The sequence below is a fragment of the Camelina sativa genome, chromosome 20, assembly GCF_030686135.1.
Source record: "Camelina sativa cultivar CO46 ecotype springtype chromosome 20, ASM3068613v1".
Lineage (NCBI taxonomy): Eukaryota > Viridiplantae > Streptophyta > Magnoliopsida > Brassicales > Brassicaceae > Camelina > Camelina sativa.
The window spans coordinates 7,307,887-7,325,961 of record NC_141899.1 but is presented as its reverse complement, the minus strand read 5'-3'; the positions used below and the strand labels follow the sequence as shown (position 1 = coordinate 7,325,961).

At 34.2% G+C, this 18,075-nt stretch overlaps 3 protein-coding genes, 1 long non-coding RNA gene and 1 pseudogene across 5 annotated transcripts; 2 read left to right on the top strand and 3 right to left on the bottom strand.

Moving 5' to 3' along the window:
* The first annotated feature begins 2,443 nt into the window (after positions 1–2,443).
* On the top strand, positions 2,444–3,063 carry LOC147918562 (uncharacterized). The gene is made up of 2 exons (XR_015592469.1): positions 2,444–2,694; positions 2,869–3,063. It is a non-coding gene; the product is annotated as an uncharacterized LOC147918562 (long non-coding RNA).
* Positions 3,064–3,292: 229 nt separating this feature from the next.
* Positions 3,293–4,570, bottom strand: LOC104772295 (F-box/LRR-repeat/kelch-repeat protein At1g09650 pseudogene; annotated as a pseudogene).
* A 17-nt stretch (positions 4,571–4,587) lies between these two features.
* LOC104769938 (zinc finger CCCH domain-containing protein 57) lies at positions 4,588–6,902 on the bottom strand. The gene is made up of 7 exons (XM_010494263.3): positions 6,614–6,902; positions 6,315–6,478; positions 6,075–6,137; positions 5,825–5,935; positions 5,462–5,743; positions 5,087–5,389; positions 4,588–5,017 (listed from the first exon to the last, which is right to left on the bottom strand). The coding sequence occupies exons 1-7, from the start codon at positions 6,678–6,680 to the stop codon at positions 4,751–4,753; spliced, it is 1,257 nt and encodes a 418-aa protein (XP_010492565.1). The 5' UTR covers positions 6,681–6,902; the 3' UTR covers positions 4,588–4,750.
* Positions 6,903–7,365: 463 nt separating this feature from the next.
* LOC104769937 (auxin efflux carrier component 5) lies at positions 7,366–9,849 on the bottom strand. Its single transcript, XM_010494262.3, has 5 exons — positions 8,888–9,849; positions 8,346–8,431; positions 8,042–8,199; positions 7,757–7,833; positions 7,366–7,663 (listed from the first exon to the last, which is right to left on the bottom strand). Exons 1-5 carry the CDS (start codon positions 9,550–9,552, stop codon positions 7,591–7,593), a joined length of 1,059 nt encoding a protein of 352 aa, XP_010492564.1. The 5' UTR covers positions 9,553–9,849; the 3' UTR covers positions 7,366–7,590.
* Positions 9,850–15,033: 5,184 nt separating this feature from the next.
* On the top strand, positions 15,034–18,072 carry LOC104769934 (uncharacterized). 2 transcript variants are annotated; one of them, XM_010494260.3, is made up of 8 exons: positions 15,034–15,564; positions 15,654–15,745; positions 15,825–16,525; positions 16,676–16,746; positions 16,877–16,966; positions 17,061–17,258; positions 17,336–17,501; positions 17,757–18,072. In XM_010494260.3, the coding sequence occupies exons 1-8, from the start codon at positions 15,199–15,201 to the stop codon at positions 17,930–17,932; spliced, it is 1,860 nt and encodes a 619-aa protein (XP_010492562.2). In that variant the 5' UTR covers positions 15,034–15,198; the 3' UTR covers positions 17,933–18,072. The 2 variants fall into 2 exon arrangements, with proteins under 2 accessions (XP_010492562.2, XP_087360946.1); XM_087504820.1 differs by having other exon boundaries at positions 15,115–15,564; positions 15,814–16,525.
* The last annotated feature ends 3 nt before the right edge of the window (positions 18,073–18,075 follow it).

The following is an 18,075-nucleotide window of genomic DNA, read 5'->3' as shown; positions in this document are numbered from 1 at the left end:
ATTGGAAAAACATAAATCATTGTTGATAGATCCATAGAAGCTCAAAGACTCTGACACCTTGGTTTCCGGAAATGTTTAAAAGAATTGATTTGGCCACATATGTCACCAAAATGCACATATTTTTTTGGTTAAGGATCCTGAGAGAACTTCATGATGGGTGACCTTCCTGGAGTTGATTGTCAGAACTGTGCGAGTGAGGATAAAACACAGGAAAAAATCATTTGTTGATTTGTAAGATGAGTAAATCAGTTTTTAAAGCCTCTCAAACGTAACAAACCGGCCATCGAATATGGGTGGGTCCACAGGCCGAAAATAGATGTATGACCCACGTAGGAAGGTGGGCCCATGGACTGAGAGTAGACATGGGCTCACTAAGCTAGGTGGCGGTTGAGGTGTTACAGAGACAATGGCTACATAATGGTGTGTCAAAGACACTTTCACGAATACATTGGGAAATTTAACATTAGTTACTATCAAAAGATTTTGTGACGTTAGAAAAAGGTTTTTACTTTCATTGGTTGTCGGAGCAAGCCATTTTGAGATTACAAAAAGACGTGAACATTTTTTTCCACACAGGAGGAGGGCAGAGCCGAGGTTCTCTCTATGGTTGAGAAGGTTGGACAGAAGGTAATCTCTCCAAGGGAGGAAGGTGGAGGAGGTTAGACGCAAGGTTATCTCCCCAAGGGTGGAAGGGAGAGCCAAGGTTCTCTCCATGGTAGAGGAGGTTGGACGCAAAGGTTCTCTCTATAAGGGATGAGGGCAGAGCCGATGTTTTCTCCATGGTGGTCATACATTATTGTGATAATACATCATTGATTAGTATATTATGTAATATACTTTTTATTCAAAATATTTTTTGAGCCAACAATTTTAGTAATTAAAAAAACTATACAGAAGTGAAAGTAAAATAGTTGGCTTAATGTGTTCATATAGACATTTTCTAGGTGGTGATAAAGAATACATTTGTAACATAGAGTATATTTAGGAGTAAAAATATACACTTTTAATAGTAACATACATAAAAGATTTGTAAATAAATATAAATCAGTGTATTATAACAAAAATAAAATTTATAAATAACATACAAAAAAGTTTAATATATTTTTTGTTAAATTTAATTTAATCTATGAAAATTTAAACCCGCACATCGGGCGGATCCTCATCTAGTACTAAATAAAAGTAGGAGCTATAAGCTTCTAAGACTGTCCACCTAGGATTTTAAACATCCAATAGGGATTTGACATGTCACTAATTAACATTTTTTAAATTTCCAGAATTTTCTATATTAAGAATTATTTTAAACAACCTATCAGGGTTTGACATGTCATTCATTAACATTTTCTAAATTTCCAGAATTTTAAATTTATGGAAATAAAAGAACTATGTATAAACGTCCCACATCGGCTAGAAGTTTTTTCAACAATGGTTCATAACCAGTATAAATAAAATTAATATGCTTCCAACAACGAATGAACATGAAAGCTTGATTTATCAGGCGTCCAAGTTTAAAAATTTTATTCGGTTTGATCCAAATTTTTATTTGATCAAATTAAAACTTTAAAAAGTTTCAAAAAAATATTATAATATTTTAAAATTTTAAAAGTTTAAATATTATAGATATTGAAACTTTTAAAAAGATTTTAAATATTATAATTTTTTAAATTTTAATAGTTTAAAATATTATAAATATTGAAACTTTTTAAAAGGTTCAAATATTATATTTCAAAACCTTTTAAAAGTTAAAATATTATAAATATTGAATTTTCTAAAAGTCTTAGCTTTAGAAAGGTTTCAAAATATTATAATTTATAAATTTTAAAAATTTCTTAGCTTTTAAAAGGTTTAAGAGAATTATAATTTATAAATTTTAAAAGTTTAAAATATTATAAATATTGAAACTTTTAAAAGGTTCAAATATCAAAAATATTTAAACTTCACAGAATATTTTAAAATATTACAATTACATATCCTCCATAGAAATTTTAAAATATTATATCTATACTAATAAAAAGTTGAAGCTATAAACTCCTAAAGGTGTCCATATATGATTTAAAACAAACAATAAGAATTAGATATTTAACTAATTAACATTTATGGGAATATAGTAGTAATCTATATTATTAAGATGTTTTAGAAAAAAAAAAGTAAAAGTAAAATCTATATTTAAAAATATTTAAAATTTACAGAATATTTTAAAATATTACAATTACTTATCCTCCATAGATATTTTAAAATATTATATCTATATTAATAAAAAATTGAAGCTATAAACTCCTAAAGGTGTCCATATAGGATTTAAAATAACCAATAAGAATTAGATATTTAACTAATTAACATTTATGGAAATATAGTAGTAATCTATATTATTAAGATGTTTTAGAAAAAAAAAAAGTAAAAGTAAAATCTATATAAATAAAAGAAATATGTACAAGGATTTTGGTTTGAGAAGTTTCAATATATGTGGATCTAAAACCGAATAAGTATATAGATGAAATTATCAATAATTGGGTGCATGTGTTGACTATTATGGTCTTTATGAATTGCACAAATTTAATGAGAAAACAAATGATTTTGGTCTTGGAGTTTTATGGGTTAATAAGTTGTGTGGTAGTCTAAAAAAAAAAGATTTTTCAGTGGAAGAATGTGAAGAAGTTGACAAAGAAGAAGAAGAAGAGTATAACGAAGAACCTGACGGTAAAAGTAACGATGAAAATTATCATAAAATTTGACAATAAAAATGACAAGAACGAATATGAAAAATAAGAAAACATTGAATAAAAAACATGAAAACATAGGTGGTAGCAATCAATTAAATATGAAAACGAGATAAATTCATGATTATAAAATTGTTTCGTTTTTCTGGTGCAGAAATGGTTTAGGATATGTGAGGTCACCAGTTTGATCCGTCTCACCCGGACGTCGAGTTAGATTCATGATTTTTTTGATCAGATTTGATTTTATAACACAACTTATTTTTATATTTTTCAAACTTGTGTATCTGAATTTTTTTTTTTCCTTAATACTAATTAAAATTTTTATAAAATAATATTTCATCAAAGGTCATCAATCATATATAAGTTCATCAAAATATATCAAATACACCCACGCGTAGCGTGGGTTCAAAACCTAGTTTTATGTAAAATAACAATATTATCCAGATTTAAATTTAAAGTAATATTTTTTAGTAAATTTGAAATTAAAAAAAAAAAAAAAAACAAGCAATCATAACAGTTGCAAACTTAGTTGATGGAAGAAGCAAATGTTACATATTATGCATTGGCACTAACCAAATCTATAAAATAGAGATTAAACTAGGAAAATAACAAACAGGAACTCCAGTGGATTCACCCGAGAAAGCAACTTCATCTCGTTTGGTTTCTGAGTCACGTGTAAATAGTTGTCGACTTCGCATACGAATACGATCACAAAACAACAACTTCTTCTTCTTTAAAATTGCTAGTGGCACGAGAGGGTAACCTGTAAATATTGGGATACCATGCACAACAGTTAAATCCAGGTCTACAGTATACATTTTGTCCCATGTCTTGTTGTTTGAATTGAACGACCATATCACTTGTTGTGGCCGCTTCATCACGGATACGCACAAGCGGTTGTGGAGGTTGCACATGAACATCCCGTTACGATGGGGGGACTTGACAAAGGGAGCGTTAGAGATGACTTGAAAAGCTTCGGTATGAAGATCGAAAGATACAACTTTGGTTTCTTGGCAGTGAGTTAACCAATGAAGCGACCCATCAACAAACACGGGATTAACGGGAGCAAGAACGCGGTAAGGAGCAGCTGGAGTGACATACCTCCAAGCGTTGGTGGTAAAGTCAAAAACTTGGCATGTGGTAGCGTTCTCTAGGCCTAATTCTAAAGAGTTGTATAACCAAACGGGCTTGTATGTGCTCGAGAATACGTCTTTACCGAATCCAGGCGTAAAGTATCCATACCCAAGAGAGTGATAATAGAGTTGTTGAAAGCTACAGGGAGGAAGAGCTCGATACCATCTAGTGGCGGGGTTGACCACAAAAAATTTGTAGCGATTAAAGAGACAAAGGAGACCGTCACAGCTACTATGGAAAACCCAGTAAGGTGTATTGTCCGTCTCCTCCCAAGGAACAGGGATCTTGACCGATGAGGATGAACCCAACACCAGTGTTGTTAGGGTGTCAGTGCCCGGGTAGGCTTGTTCGGACACCATGAGAACATCTGGATCTCCTGATCGCTGACGATGCGTCAAGTGCCTTCCTTGGAAGAATTGGGATTCAATTGTTGATCTCCATTGCTTCGATACAGCCTTGAATCTCAGCAGAGACTTCACCGCAAGTTTCTCTAGGATTTGCTCTACTACTTCGTGGGGCAGCTGCAGCAGCGATTCCATCCTCAAGCAACGTTTTCTCGACGGTCTTTGTCCTGTCGACCCAGTGGTAGCCATTGATGAGGAAATAAATAACAGTCTTACTTATACAACAAGTAATCTTACAAATAGATACGAAACCCTACGAGGAAAAGGGAATTTCAAAACTTTACATTTTTTTTTTAATATTAAAAATATCGGATTTAGATTATTAAACAGTTAGCTAAACCAAGTGTTTATCCTTTCTTTTTTTTTTTGTTTTTCTCTCGGCATAAATTTTCAAGTGATTCGCCAATAGAAAACTACAACAAAAGGCGAATTAGATCATCAGGTCAAATATCTCACTCATCTCTGAACAATTAATAAAGACAGACAAAACGAAAGGTTTCAGTGTTGTGCATCAACAGTGGTGTCTTTAGCAGAGGTTGTATCCGAGACAGAAGACGGGAGTGTTGCTTCCACAGGAGAAGAGACTAGGAGATTCCTGAGCTGTGTGGTGAGAGCAGTCTCTTGATGCAAAGATGATGATGAAGAAGAAGAAGGAGCTGCAGCATTGTTGTTGTAAGTGAAGACTCCCATCGGGTGATCAAATTTGCAGCTTGGACCAAACTTGCAGATCCCATACCGCGAATAGAACACGCACAGTGGTTCTCCCTGGTTCCAAACCAACAATTTACCAAACCAGATAATACTTTAAAATCTCAAGTCTTTTTGTAAGCTTACCAGGCGTAAAGGGAGGCCAACAGTGCTTAAGACACAATCAGGAGCTGGGGTTTGTCTATCTCTAGGATGATGAAATTTGCAGACTGTTCCAAATTTGCAATCTCCTGTCTTCATGTAGAATTGGCATTCAAGTTGGCCTGGTCTTTCCGGGAATGCATACAAGCATAGCGGAACAGAACTTCCTGAATGAAACTCGGATGAGAAGAGACCTCCTTGAGATCCTGAAGACTCTTCTGCATCATTCTGCCGTTGGTTTCTGTAGTTCTGGTCACTTCCCGAGGGAGAAAGCGAACCGAGCTGACCCTGATCAAGATATCAAAACCAAGATCCTTAAAAGTTCATAATATGATGGATGACTGAGGAAAAAAGACGTACACCGTAACCGTTCCACCCTTGAACTGATACAACACCACCTTGAGGTAGAACTAAAGAAGCAATACTAGAAGGATCTTGAAAACGAGGAGGAGTTGCAACACAAGATGTCCGCGGCCAAGAATAAGACTGTTGACCAGTTAAAGATTGAAGAGCAGAGTAAACCGGAGAGCCGCGTACAGAAACCATCAATTTGGTTGATTGAGTCGGAGGATGATTGAATTTACAAGTTCCCCCAAATTTACAGTGTCCAGTTCTCAAAAAGTAAGAGCAATCATCTTCGTTCTGCAAGCAAAACAGACTCATGAGAGAAGCAAAATATTTACAAAGAAGTGGTGAAGTTAGAGAGTTAAAAGGTAGACATACCGGGCGTAGAGGATAGACTGATACTCTTCCATCATCAGTCCCAGCATTGTTCCTAGGATGATGAAACTTGCAAGTCACTCCAAATTTGCAGGTTCCTGTCTTCATATAAAACTGCACATACACACAAAAAAAATTGTTTTGAGACAGAGTAAAGTAGTCAAAACTCAATAAGCATAGTTCTGTTGAATTCAACATTCATCTAAAATCATTCGTCGTGTTGATAATGTGAAAAGTGAAAAACATACTTTACCTCGCATTCAGGCTGACCGATTCTTTCAGGGTATTCTCCTTTAGCCCTTGCTGTTGCTATAACCTAGAAATCGGACATGAGACTTTTTCATCAACTAGTAATCATACACTATAGTACTACTATACACAACACAACACACCCTCAAAGCTACAAACTTTGAGAAGCCAACACGAAACAGAGGAAACAGACAACAAAAGGGTGTGTCATCAAATTCACTAAACACAGAAACGGAATGAGTACCAGTTTCCGGTCGTGAGGATGATTGAATCGACAAGTTGAACCAAACCTACAAAGTCCAGTCCTTATGTAATAAGAACAGTCTGGCTCTCCCTGACGCTCTGGATAAAACCCATCACAACCACTCATTGTTTCATCTGATCCCAAATTCATTTGCCACATTGCATCTAAAAAATTCACAAACCCAATAAATTTTTCTAATCAAAACCCACAAGAAAAAAAAAAATTCAAGCTGAGATTTATAACTTTTAAGATTGAATTAGGAACATGGAAGAAAGTGAAAGGGGGAAAAAGGATGGTACTTTGGTGTAGCAAAGGGGAAAGAGAAGTGCTTTCCCGAGTAATGGGAACTCTGGAATCAAAATCCATAGAGATGAAGAAGAAGAAGAAGAAGAACAATGGCTTCGGCAGTGATTATGAAGCATTAAGAAAACACCATAATTCTCTCTCACTCTAGAGATTTTCCGACGGTAAATCCCATCGTCTTCTTCCTTCTCCGGTTGTGGAGAGTTTAGAGAACACGTCATAGAGAGAGAGAGAGAAAGCAGAGCGAAGGAAGTAAAGCGTTTTTTTCTCTCCTCCACACAAAACAAAAATGGAGATTCGGAGAAGAAAAGAAAAAAACAATACTGAAAAGACTAAATTACCCTTTTGTCTTCCCACTAGTTAAACTACTTTGCTAATAATCTAAAATTATATATATATTTTAATATCTAAAATTCTATTATGTGCAGTTATTTGATTTTTCAAGATTTTGATCCTGATCTAACCTGAATTTCGAATTCAAATATTCTTATTACTAGCTAAGTTACTTTATTAAAACATAAATAAAATGGTCTTGTAATTTGTAGTGTAGTAGAACATTCAAACCACATAATAGAGCTATCTGGTTTAATATGTTCACCAGCGATGTCACCAGTTTTAAATATGTTCATTTTGTATATTATAGGGTTTTTATCTTTTCTTCATTCTACTAATGCATGCTGCAGCATGCATATCCTCCGGAAGAAGAGAGATTGATAACTATATAAAATTAAACATTACAAAAAAAACATAAAATTAAGTGCCGGCCGGGGAATGTTATTTCATCTTACAATAATTAGTCAGTTCGATCAATAGTTTTCCTGGAATACACTTCAAAAATCCTAACTTAAGGAAAAAAAACAGAAATTTTTTTCTTAAAAGTGTCAAAGAGAGATAGCAATAATAATTTAGAAAAAACAGTCGTGAAGATGTAAGAGAGAAACATCGATACAGAATCTAATTTATTGATTTAATATCAATGAATAAACTCTAGAGCTGCGTAGTAGGCGACGAGCACAGGCAGAGAGACCAACGTCCCGAATATTACCCTACATATATCACAATTCAAATTTAAATTATATAATAACCATTAAAAAAAATTTGGATTGAAAACTTTTTACTAATTCCTAGTTTGGACTTACGCTGTGCTTAGAACCTCTGCATGTAATCCATATTCCTTTGCAAAAATGAACGAAGTGATTGATTGTGGCAAAGCAGCCTGCAGATTTCACAAACAATAAATCATCATTAATCTTTATAAAGAAAAAGTTCAATGTTTAATATCAGGCCAAAAATAACGATATATATAAAAAACCAAATTCAAAACTTAATCAAACAAAGCTCAATGATAAAAAACATCATTTTTTTTGTCAAATGGAAAAAAACATATGGGGTAAATTATAGAAGAAAAGTATATAACTAATGACCTGAATGATGGCGACGCGGAGGACATCCCCGTGGAGGCCAAAGGCGATAGAACCAATAGCCATGGCGGCGGGTCCGGCAATAAACTTCAAGACCATCCCCATCACAGTTAAGCTTGTTCCACATACTATCAACTTCTCTTGAAGTGCCATGAATATCCCTGCGTATAGTATATATGCATGTACTCGCTGTTATCTCAATACTGATACGTAATCTTTACATAGATAGATAGATGTTTTTTTTTAATTTATTTATTTATTTATAAATAGCATAGATAGATACTTGCATGGACATAAATAAACGTACCCATATTGAACATGGCTGTTCCTGTCCCTGCTTTTGACATTATAAGAATCGATCCCTCCAAAATGCCCGGCATCTCCATATGCCATCTATATTTCCATCAATTGTTAGATTTTCAAGTCTTTGTTACATATGATCATGTTGGTCATAGCTAGCTTATACTAGTACGAAATAATATCAGAACCCTAAACCCTAAAAGAAAAAGAAAAAAGAAATTTAAGACTTAATCACGATTGTTTCTTTGCATTTGCATGTACGTTTGCGTTTATGTTACCATGTTTATAAATGTCCGAGAGACTCCGAGTCATTTTAACATGAAAACCAAAACGTACGAACATGCAAAGAAAAAAACAGTTGCTATATATATATATTTCCGCCATAATTTTACAGTAGATGGTCATGCGTCAAAGTCAAACTATAGATGTTTTAGGCAATTTAAACGTTTACGTAAATGTAGTCTCCTGATCTCACACACTAATTAACGTTTGAAATTTTTTTTCATAAACCCAATAATATATACTTTAAATTAAAAGATTAATTTTTACCTGTTAGAAATGAAAGCCCATGCGATCCCAAGGATGCAAGAATAGCAATTCGGATTCGTTGCAAGCTTCCACCACACGAGGGACATGACTTGAAGGAACGACTTCTCCTCTCCCACAACCTCAGTTTCTCTTTTTCCACTTTCGATATTGATGTTGTCAACTTTCGCATCGCTGCTACCATTGCTATTAAATCCGGCTCTTCTTAACTCTAAGACAAACAACAAGAGCGTGAGCCATACGATGGCTTGAAATACCGAGGATTGAATCACGAGATCAACAGCCTGTTGTCCGTACATTGCCTTAGCCAATGGCACACCGACGACAAGAGAGTTCGTAAGTGTGCAGAGAGAGAAACTAGTAATGGACCAACAATAGCTTCCTTTGTTGCTATATTTGGCCCAAAACGCTAAGACCGTGACTATGATGACCTTAGAGAGGACATCGGCTGCGATGAACCGGTAATTCATGTTGAATGGGTCAACATGAGCCGTAAACTCGATGGTGAAAAGCGGCATGGTGAAATAGCAAACGAGCCGGTTTATGGCATCACATTGATCACGAGTGAAGATTTTCCACCATTTCACAGAACCATAGCCTAAGATTAAGGCTACATAGAGCGGAACCATTGCTTCGATTACCTTGTAAACATCTCCACCGCTTATCATGGTTGTATTAGAAAAACAAAATGTTAATAGTTATAGTATAAAGTTTTCGGACTTCGTGGGAGTTTGCAATGGTAGCAAACGAAAGGAAAGAAACTGAAGCTTGTTAAGCTCCTTGGTAGATAGTAAGTGTGTTAAGTTTGGGAAAACCAACATGTTCCTATTTATAGATACATTTTAAATTATATTATATGAAAAAAAAATAAAAAGATATATGAGATATTCATTTTTTTAAACAAAATTTTGGTATAACCATATATAGTATTTTTTATTTTATTTTTAAATGATAGCGTTACAAGTATTCATAAATCATATAGCATTAATCCCCTAAAATGGTTGCAAGCATTTAATTTGAGAATCTTTTTTTTTGTTTTTTTTCAGTTAACCTCATATTTTTTAGCCATTAGTTTAATTGAGAAAAACCGAGAATTATCATTATCAGTACAATTGACCAGACCATGCCGTGGCATATGATTCTATTCCAATTGTTTCCTCTATATATGAGTGTAATTGTTTTTTGTATGACGTAAACATGCATTTCTTTCAATATTTGACTATATTTATAAAAGAATAATAATAATTAATGGTAATGTTGCAGAATAAAGAATTAAAGAATGATCGGTTGCATGATCTTGAGCTCCATAACTATTAAATCGTCTCTACCAGTATATGTTTCTAGCTGTCGTAACCACAACCACATATGATGAGCATATGCTATACGTATATAGCCTTACCAACTATATATAATACATAACATATAATTTAAAACTAAATTAACTCAAATCTTTTTAGATAAATTAGTTCTATTTTATTGTTCTTTAATATTAGTAATACTACTTTCATAAATGGGAGCAGAATATGCTCGTCCATGTAATATGAGTAAAAGTGCATGGAATATGTTGACATGCAAATGCCGACTTGAGTATGGTTGTGCCCTACGCACCTGGCGATAGCAACCAATTTCACAACCGACAAAACGAGATTTCTTCAAAAATGGATTTGAAATTTAAATTAGTAATAATCTAAAATTTAAATACATACATTATCCGTTTGACAGTAACATTCATCATGGTTTTAAGAACCAAAAGAAAAAACATCCCAAGGTTTTTAGAACATATAAGAGTAAGACTAATAACTACTGTAATTCTTTTTTTTTTCTGCAAAATATCTTACGTACTTTTATGAGGTTTTTTTATTTTTTATTTTTTTGCGTTCCTAGCTCTAAACTACACTAACCACAACAAAAGTTCGTTTATTTTTTTCATTCTTGACTCTAATATAATCACAATTTATTGGCGGACCTATGTACATGAAAGGGGGGGGGGGGGGGGGGGGGGGGAGGGGCAGCTGACCTCCCCAAATTTCAAAATTTGTTTAACTGTTAAGAGGAAAAAATCTATTTGGTCTATCAATTTCCTTTTTTTTTTTGTTTGTCTGACCTGGGTGAAAAAAGTTCCTAGGTCCGCTAACACATGGTACTAGCTAGCTAGGTGCACAACATGTTAACTAGTTCAATACTTCAATGACACAAATCACAAAAAAAAATCTAGTACACATATTCATGATGAGAAAAATGATTCGACCTAATTACTAGAGAATCACGCACATGGCATAAATGATCTGGAAAGCATATAATTATGTTTTGATTTGATAATAACCTTTCATGGTTTTGGAATGATAAAAAAAAAAACCCATCTTTACCAAAGATTTGGATCAAACAAATAAATAAATATAAAGAGACATTATTTGTGTACGTATACATATAGTGTCGGACCTAAACAAAGGAAAGGGAATTTGACTGATGGAACAAGAATTAAAATTGGTGGATTAGAAATATGTGAAAACGTGGAGCATCCTTCACTGGTGAAATTGAGGGATCATATATAAGCGTGAATAATAATACTAGTAGAATAAGTTCTATTTATCACTTGATGACTACAAATCTATAATATGCTTTTAAAAATTTCTTTTGATGTGTTGATAATACAGTCTTCTCCATACACATACTAATAAAAAGTTTAACTTTTATTCATTTTATTCATCCTCCATACATATTTTCGTTATTATTCTTCAATTATGTCAGAAATAGCTAGCATGCATGATTTGAGGGTTTATTCCAGATTTCCAAACCAATCTTAGAAATAGTTAATTTGGACTTTTGACGACGTCATGATGTTTTATCCCAAACCAGGAAAAATTGAAATTCTTCAGACCAGAAAACATAACATGTTCTTCCTAAATTAGATTTTTGAACTCCAGGAGACTAGGGTATAATGCTATAATTAATGTTGTTTCGAGGATATTAACTTAGATGTTTGGTTTTTAAACAAATGAATCTTTATATGATATTTGATACAGATTTACTAAAACAGAAATGTAATGATGCTGTTAAAGTTACAAATCAAATCAGAAGAAACAAATAAAAGGAGAGGCTGTCTTTGGTCGAAAAGATGTTCACTAACAATCATTGAAGACTGAAGTAAATAGAAAGATATATATACCATAATATACAATCATATCAAGATTACATATGACTTCTCCAATATAATCATCAATATCCACACACTAATCTTTCTTTCAATTCCGTATTAAAAAACAACACTGGACAATTTTCATAAAGGCATATATTTGGGTTCTTTTAGACTTAAGGAAAAGAGGAAGCTCCTCCACCAAGTGCAGGTGGAATAAATCCTCTACTTGAAACGACTTCACTTCTGTTCCTTTTTTCTTTATATATATATATATAATAAAAAAATGGTTTGTGGCTCACAGTGATCTGCTCCTTCATGCTTCGTCACTCAATATATGCTACAGCACCTACTTGTTGTACTCCTTACCTTTGCGATCACATCATGTTTTCTTATCCTGGGAACATTCGTTTTTTTCAGAGAAGAGAAGATGAAGATGATGAAGTTTTCAAGTTAATTATATGGACAATGGAGAATGATTTCATTTAAGCATAAAGTCTTCAAAACATTGTTCTCTTCTCGCATCAACACTCTTTGATGTGAATACAAAAGTCTAAGTTACCATGCAAAGATTTACTCATTACGTTTGCTAAATGATTTTAGAGTATTCTTAAAATCCATTGTTATTCAATTCAAGGTTTTTAAAAATCTTTTGAAATCCTATGTTATTCAATTTAAAATTTATGTAAAATTATTTAAAATAATATAGAATCTCTTGTTATTCAATCAGTAATTTTTAAAACCTACTTGAAATATCTTGTTATTCATTATATCACAACTTTTTTTAAACTTGCTACTTTGAATGATTTTAAAAGGGGAAAAATGTCATTAAAATCACGAACTTTCAAATTTTGGCCATTTAAAACATGAACTTTGTTGTAGACCATTTAAAACATCAACTTTCGTTGACTAGCTTTTTTAAACATGAAGTTTCGTTGACCAGGCCAAAAAAGACATGACGTTAAATCCGATAATTGACCTACAAACAGACGTTACTATGCCGTTAATCACTCCGTTACTAACAAAACGACGTCGTTTTAATGGAAGTTTTAATTCGAAAAGTGTCATTTAAACCATGAACTTTTAAATACAGGCCATTTAAACCATGAATTTGTAAATATATGTCATTTAAACCATGAACTTGTAAATGTATGTCATTTAAACCATGAACTTTCAAATTTATGTTATGTAAACCATAATACATAAAAATGGTGATCAATCTTTCAAACTCTAGTGCAGTATCCTAAAACAAGATGATCAATCCTTCAGACTCTAGTGTAGTGTCCTAATAAATGAAAAAGACTCAAGAAAAAAACAAAAAGACACAAAATACATGACAAAGATCGAAAAAGAATGATGAACTGATGTTCTTCTCTCTCTTTCTCAGAATCGCATCATGAGGCAGAGTCGAAGAAAGAAGAGATAAACTAAACTAGGGTTAAACGGGTTAGCCGATTAAGCTTATATACTTCTACAGTTTCTAATAAACCAATCGATTCGATTACCGAGTCAAACCAAAATCCAGTTATTCAAATCACCGAACGATTAAGCTTTCTCTCTTCGATTTGCTCCGATAACCAAAATTTTTAGGTTGTCTGGTTTTTACCGAATGCCCAGGGCGAGTTTATGGTTTAAATGACATAAATTAAAAGTTCATGGTTTAAATGACATACATTTACAAGTTCATGATTTAAATGGCCTATATTTAAAAGTTCATGGTTTAAATGACATTATTTTAAACTAAAACTTCAATTAAAACGATGTCGTTTTGTCAGTAACGGAGTGATTAACGGCATAGTAACATCTGTTAGTAGGTCAACTATCGGATTTAACGTCATATCTATTTTGGCCTAGTCAACGAAACTTCATGTTTAAAAAAACTAGTCAACGAAAGTTGATGTTTTAAATGGCCTACAACAAAGTTCTTGTTTTAAATGGCCAAAATTTGAAAGTTCATGATTTTAATGACATTTTTCCCATTTTAAAAGACTTTTTTTTTTGTTTTTAGTTGAAAAGTATGACAATCAAAATCATACCTATAAAGCTGGAATTTTGAAAGATTTCAGAGAAAAAAAAAGACTGGAGATCTTGAAGTAAAAAACCCCTGCCAATCATTAGCCACCTTCTCCATCAGGCTCAGCCTGAGCCGTCAAGTTTTCTGGGTTTGCCGTAGCATCACTAGAGGCAGAGTCAAAGATAATGTATTCTATTGGTTTGGATCAGTTTCTGGATTTGAGCTCATGGAGAGTTTGATCAGATTATTATTTGGACAAAAAAAAAAAAAACATCACCATTGATCCAACTATTGATCAGTTTCTGGGTTTAAGTTTTACATGAACTGAGGACATAGCTCCAACTATTGATTTGATTTTCTTTTGATATTGTGTTATAAAATATTTTATAATCACCCAAAGTTTTATAGTCAAATCTCATAGAATCACATTTCATTTTCTTTTCTTAAAATAGAAAAACTCTAAAACACAATCAAATCTCCTAAAAACTTACTAAATCTTTCAAAATTCTAAAATATTAAAATCCTACCAAATCCTTAAAACATCAAGTTAAATACCCCCTCTAAATCTACCATACTAGATACGACTTCAAAACTTTAAGGGTACAACATATATACTGTACACATATAACACTAAAGAGATCGAGATCAAGATCAAGATTAGTATTTGATTATCAATTTCCCAAGATTAAGGGAACTACTTAAGACAAGAAAAGTAAATAATCTGGTTTCTTTCTAAAAAAAAAAGACAAGAGAACTAATGTAAAATGCATACAATGTTCATAAATATATTTTGATCACCGCGTGAAACAGAGGGTACGATCTCATATTCTCATCATGCAGTTGACATTTGATTTTAGCGGTTTGTTTGGTCTGGCGGGAAATTTTGATGGGTAAACCGAACCGGATAACACAAACCAATCGGTTTTGCCAAATTTGTTGGTTCTTGACCTTTTTGACGAAATCAAGTCACTTTACTTAACAGGCTGGTTCTTCTGCTTCCGTGGTCTGGTTCTTTTAATTAAAGCTGTACACCAAATAATACTATAGTAGTAATAAAATAATCAAAAGTGAAATTCCTTTCTTGCCCCTTTTGTTCTTCTCCTTGTCTCTCTCTCTCACCCGTCTTCGTCTTCTTCGGTCTTCGTTTCTTCGTCTCGAAGCTCCGCGATGGCGTGCCCTCAAAACTCCATAACATACAACGCCACGCGCTGTGCGTGTGGGATTGGTCAGCTTCTTAACCGAAGCTCCGGTAGCTGCGAAATCTTCGGTTGGCCGTCGGAGATCTCAACGGACAAAGATGTCAGCTACAGCGTAGTATCCTTCGCCGAGACTTTATTCGCTTTCGATAGGATCCGTAAGTTCACGCAGTCTCAAGCTGTGTTCTTAGAAGCCACTCTCGTTATGCTTCTCTCCTGGTTAGTCTTTTGCTTCTTCCTGAGGTTCACCAAACTCGGCGATGGTCGTAATGTCTGGTTCAATCTCCGTTGGTGGATTACTCGTCTCGACGTCTTCTTCTCCACTAGACATTGGCTCGTTAGTTCCCTCTCTACTCCTTTGAGCTTTTGTGTTTCATCAATTTTGGTTCTTTTTAGGTTACTAATTTTAAAACTTGAATCTTGTAGGATGATCAACAAATTGTCAAGAAACGTAAAACAGAACTTGGTGGAACGTTGTCTGTTGCGAGCTGGATTGTTTTCATTGGTTTATTCGCTGCGTGAGTTTTGAAAAAGCTTGAGACTTTATAGAAACTTATAGAAACAAACACTGACTTGCTTTTTAAAGTTTCTTCACAGGCTGCTTTACCAAATCATAACCAAGAGAACAATTGAAGTACACAATGTGAGAGCTACTAGTTCTCCAGATTTAGTCTCGTTCGAGAACGATTTGGAGTTTAACATTACTGCTGTCTCTGATATGAGTTGCTCGAACCTACGAGGGATAGGTAATGTGGTCACTGGTAATCCTGGATTCAGTGAGTTCAAAGTTGCTTCTCTTTCTAGTTTGGGAAACTACACTTGTCAGAACACAACTTCAGGGCCAACTGTGAATTTCAAGTGTACAAGGTGTCGTCTCACCAGCGATTACATTTATATCTCGTGGCATTTTGTTGATCTTCCTGATTCCCCTGCTGCTGCTGTTGGATTTAAGTTTAACTTTACCTCTAAGAATGGAGCTCACAAGAAGCATATGAGTTTTGTTAGTGGTACTCTGAGAAACGGAAGCATCCTTGATGAAAGTCCTGTTACTTTCCGTGGAACTGAAGGGAACATATTGAAGTTTAATCTGTTTCCTCAGATTTACCATCATCTGCATGATCTAAAGTTAATCCAACCTCTGTTTCACGAGTTTATCCCTGGCTCAGTTTACCGAGACACTAATCAGCTTCAGGCATCTATGGGGAGGTCGACAGATGGCATACTCAACACCACACTGTTCATCAACTATCTCTCTGCTTATATTGTTGAGATCGACCATGAAAATATACTTGGTCCTGGTAAGTAACTTTACTCCATTTACTTTGTCCAATCACTTCATGTGAATACCTCAAGTCTTAGTATCTTGATTTAGTGTGCAGTAAGAGAATATTAGAGCAGCTTCAGTTATAACTTCTGTATCCTTTTCTTTTGTGGTTACTATTTTACAGTTAGCTTCCTTGCCGATCTTGGTGGTTTGTATTGCATCAGTATTGGCATATTTTTCTACCTACTAGTGCAGGTTTGAACCCTTTTCATCTTACTTAATGTTTACCTTTCTTTTCTTGAAGTTGACTTCTCGAAATATTGGTATTCATGATCTATGTAGTAGCGAGTGTGTACTGTAGTTGGTAACTCGGTTCTTTAAATAGTGTGAGTACAGGGTCAAGAAGCTGCGAAATGAAGATACTGTGTTCAGGAAGATACGGAATCGTCGTAAAGCTCTAGATCACTGGGATAAAGTAAGTGGTTTCTCCTTTCCTCTTTTGGCTGTTCTTCTTGCAATACCCCTCTTTTTCTTATTATAAGTTGCTCATAGAATACTCCTCATTTTAGCTGAGAAGATATGTTGCATACACATGGGATTGCAGCATATTGGTCGATGATGCCATCAAAACGAAGAATGGATCAGCAATTTGTGGTTTGAACAGACCTTCAACATCTTCTAATAACTCAGAAGGTGGATTATCAAGATTAAAAGCGGAGCATTCTATCATGTCAAACAAGAAACCTAGCTTATCTGTTGAGAAGAAGGTAACCAACTCTTTATTTGTGGGTTCTTCTCTCCTACTTGACCCTTGGAGTTCTAAATTGTCTATTTTTATCTCCAGAATGTTGTTCCACAACCTGCAAGTCTAGAAATGAGCTCTTTCGATTCGGCTTCTTCTCTGGCTAATGGAGATAGTATCTCAAATAAGAAGAGTATAAGCCACTCTTCTCAAAGTCATCCACTCTCTCGTAGTGAAGACGATATAATCCCTCTACCTCCTCCAATGGGTATGGCTTTCTCTTTTGCCATTTTTTAATAATTTGACATCCCTATTGTTCCAATTGATCTTTGATGTAGTAGAAGTAGCTGTGTCGTACAGTTTAGGTTTTAGAAGTAGAAGTGGAAAATAAGTAAAGATCTAAATTGAGTCTTTTTGAGGAGAAACACCGGTTGCAACAAGGATCTCAATCAAAATCTTTGGTTTATAATGGTAATGTGATTTCAAACCTGAACTCTTGCCACTGGTACTGTTTCTATTGCAGAGTTCAATGAAGGGTCTTCTGGCTCAGAAGTGGACGCAATGGACATCAAGAAGAAATTCCAACTCCTCTATGACTACAATGTATTGCTTAGGGAAAAACTTATAGACACTCAATCTTTGCTCAATGCTTTGGCACCCAAAGCATCATCATCTTCAACCACGGAACACGGTTCATAGAACTAAGAGTTTGCCTAACATGTATTGTTTCTATTCTCTTTGTAACTTCCACATTTATAGAACAAAAGGAATGACTAATCTTGTTGTATCTTTGTGAATATAACAACCAAATTGCAAATAGTAGCAAATTTATTCTACAACAT

Bases quoted from the DNA above. Each gene is read 5' to 3' on its own strand.
- LOC104769938 (XM_010494263.3), bottom strand. From the start codon at position 6,680: ATGGATTTTGATTCCAGAGTTCCCATTACTCGGGAAAGCACTTCTCTT. The intron at 5,936-6,074 runs GTAAAGTATGTT...GTGTATGTGCAG, and splicing joins TCGGTCAGCCTGAATGCGAG to TTTTATATGAAGACAGGAAC. The intron at 5,744-5,824 runs GTATGTCTACCT...TTTTGCTTGCAG, and splicing joins CAGTCTATCCTCTACGCCCG to AACGAAGATGATTGCTCTTA.
- LOC104769937 (XM_010494262.3), bottom strand. From the start codon at position 9,552: ATGATAAGCGGTGGAGATGTTTACAAGGTAATCGAAGCAATGGTTCCG. The intron at 8,200-8,345 runs GTACGTTTATTT...TACTATACGCAG, and splicing joins AACAGCCATGTTCAATATGG to GGATATTCATGGCACTTCAA. The intron at 7,664-7,756 runs GTAAGTCCAAAC...TGATATATGTAG, and splicing joins GCAGAGGTTCTAAGCACAGC to GGTAATATTCGGGACGTTGG.
- LOC104769934 (XM_010494260.3), top strand. From the start codon at position 15,199: ATGGCGTGCCCTCAAAACTCCATAACATACAACGCCACGCGCTGTGCG. The intron at 16,526-16,675 runs GTAAGTAACTTT...ACTATTTTACAG, and splicing joins TGAAAATATACTTGGTCCTG to TTAGCTTCCTTGCCGATCTT. The intron at 16,967-17,060 runs GTAAGTGGTTTC...TCCTCATTTTAG, and splicing joins CTCTAGATCACTGGGATAAA to CTGAGAAGATATGTTGCATA.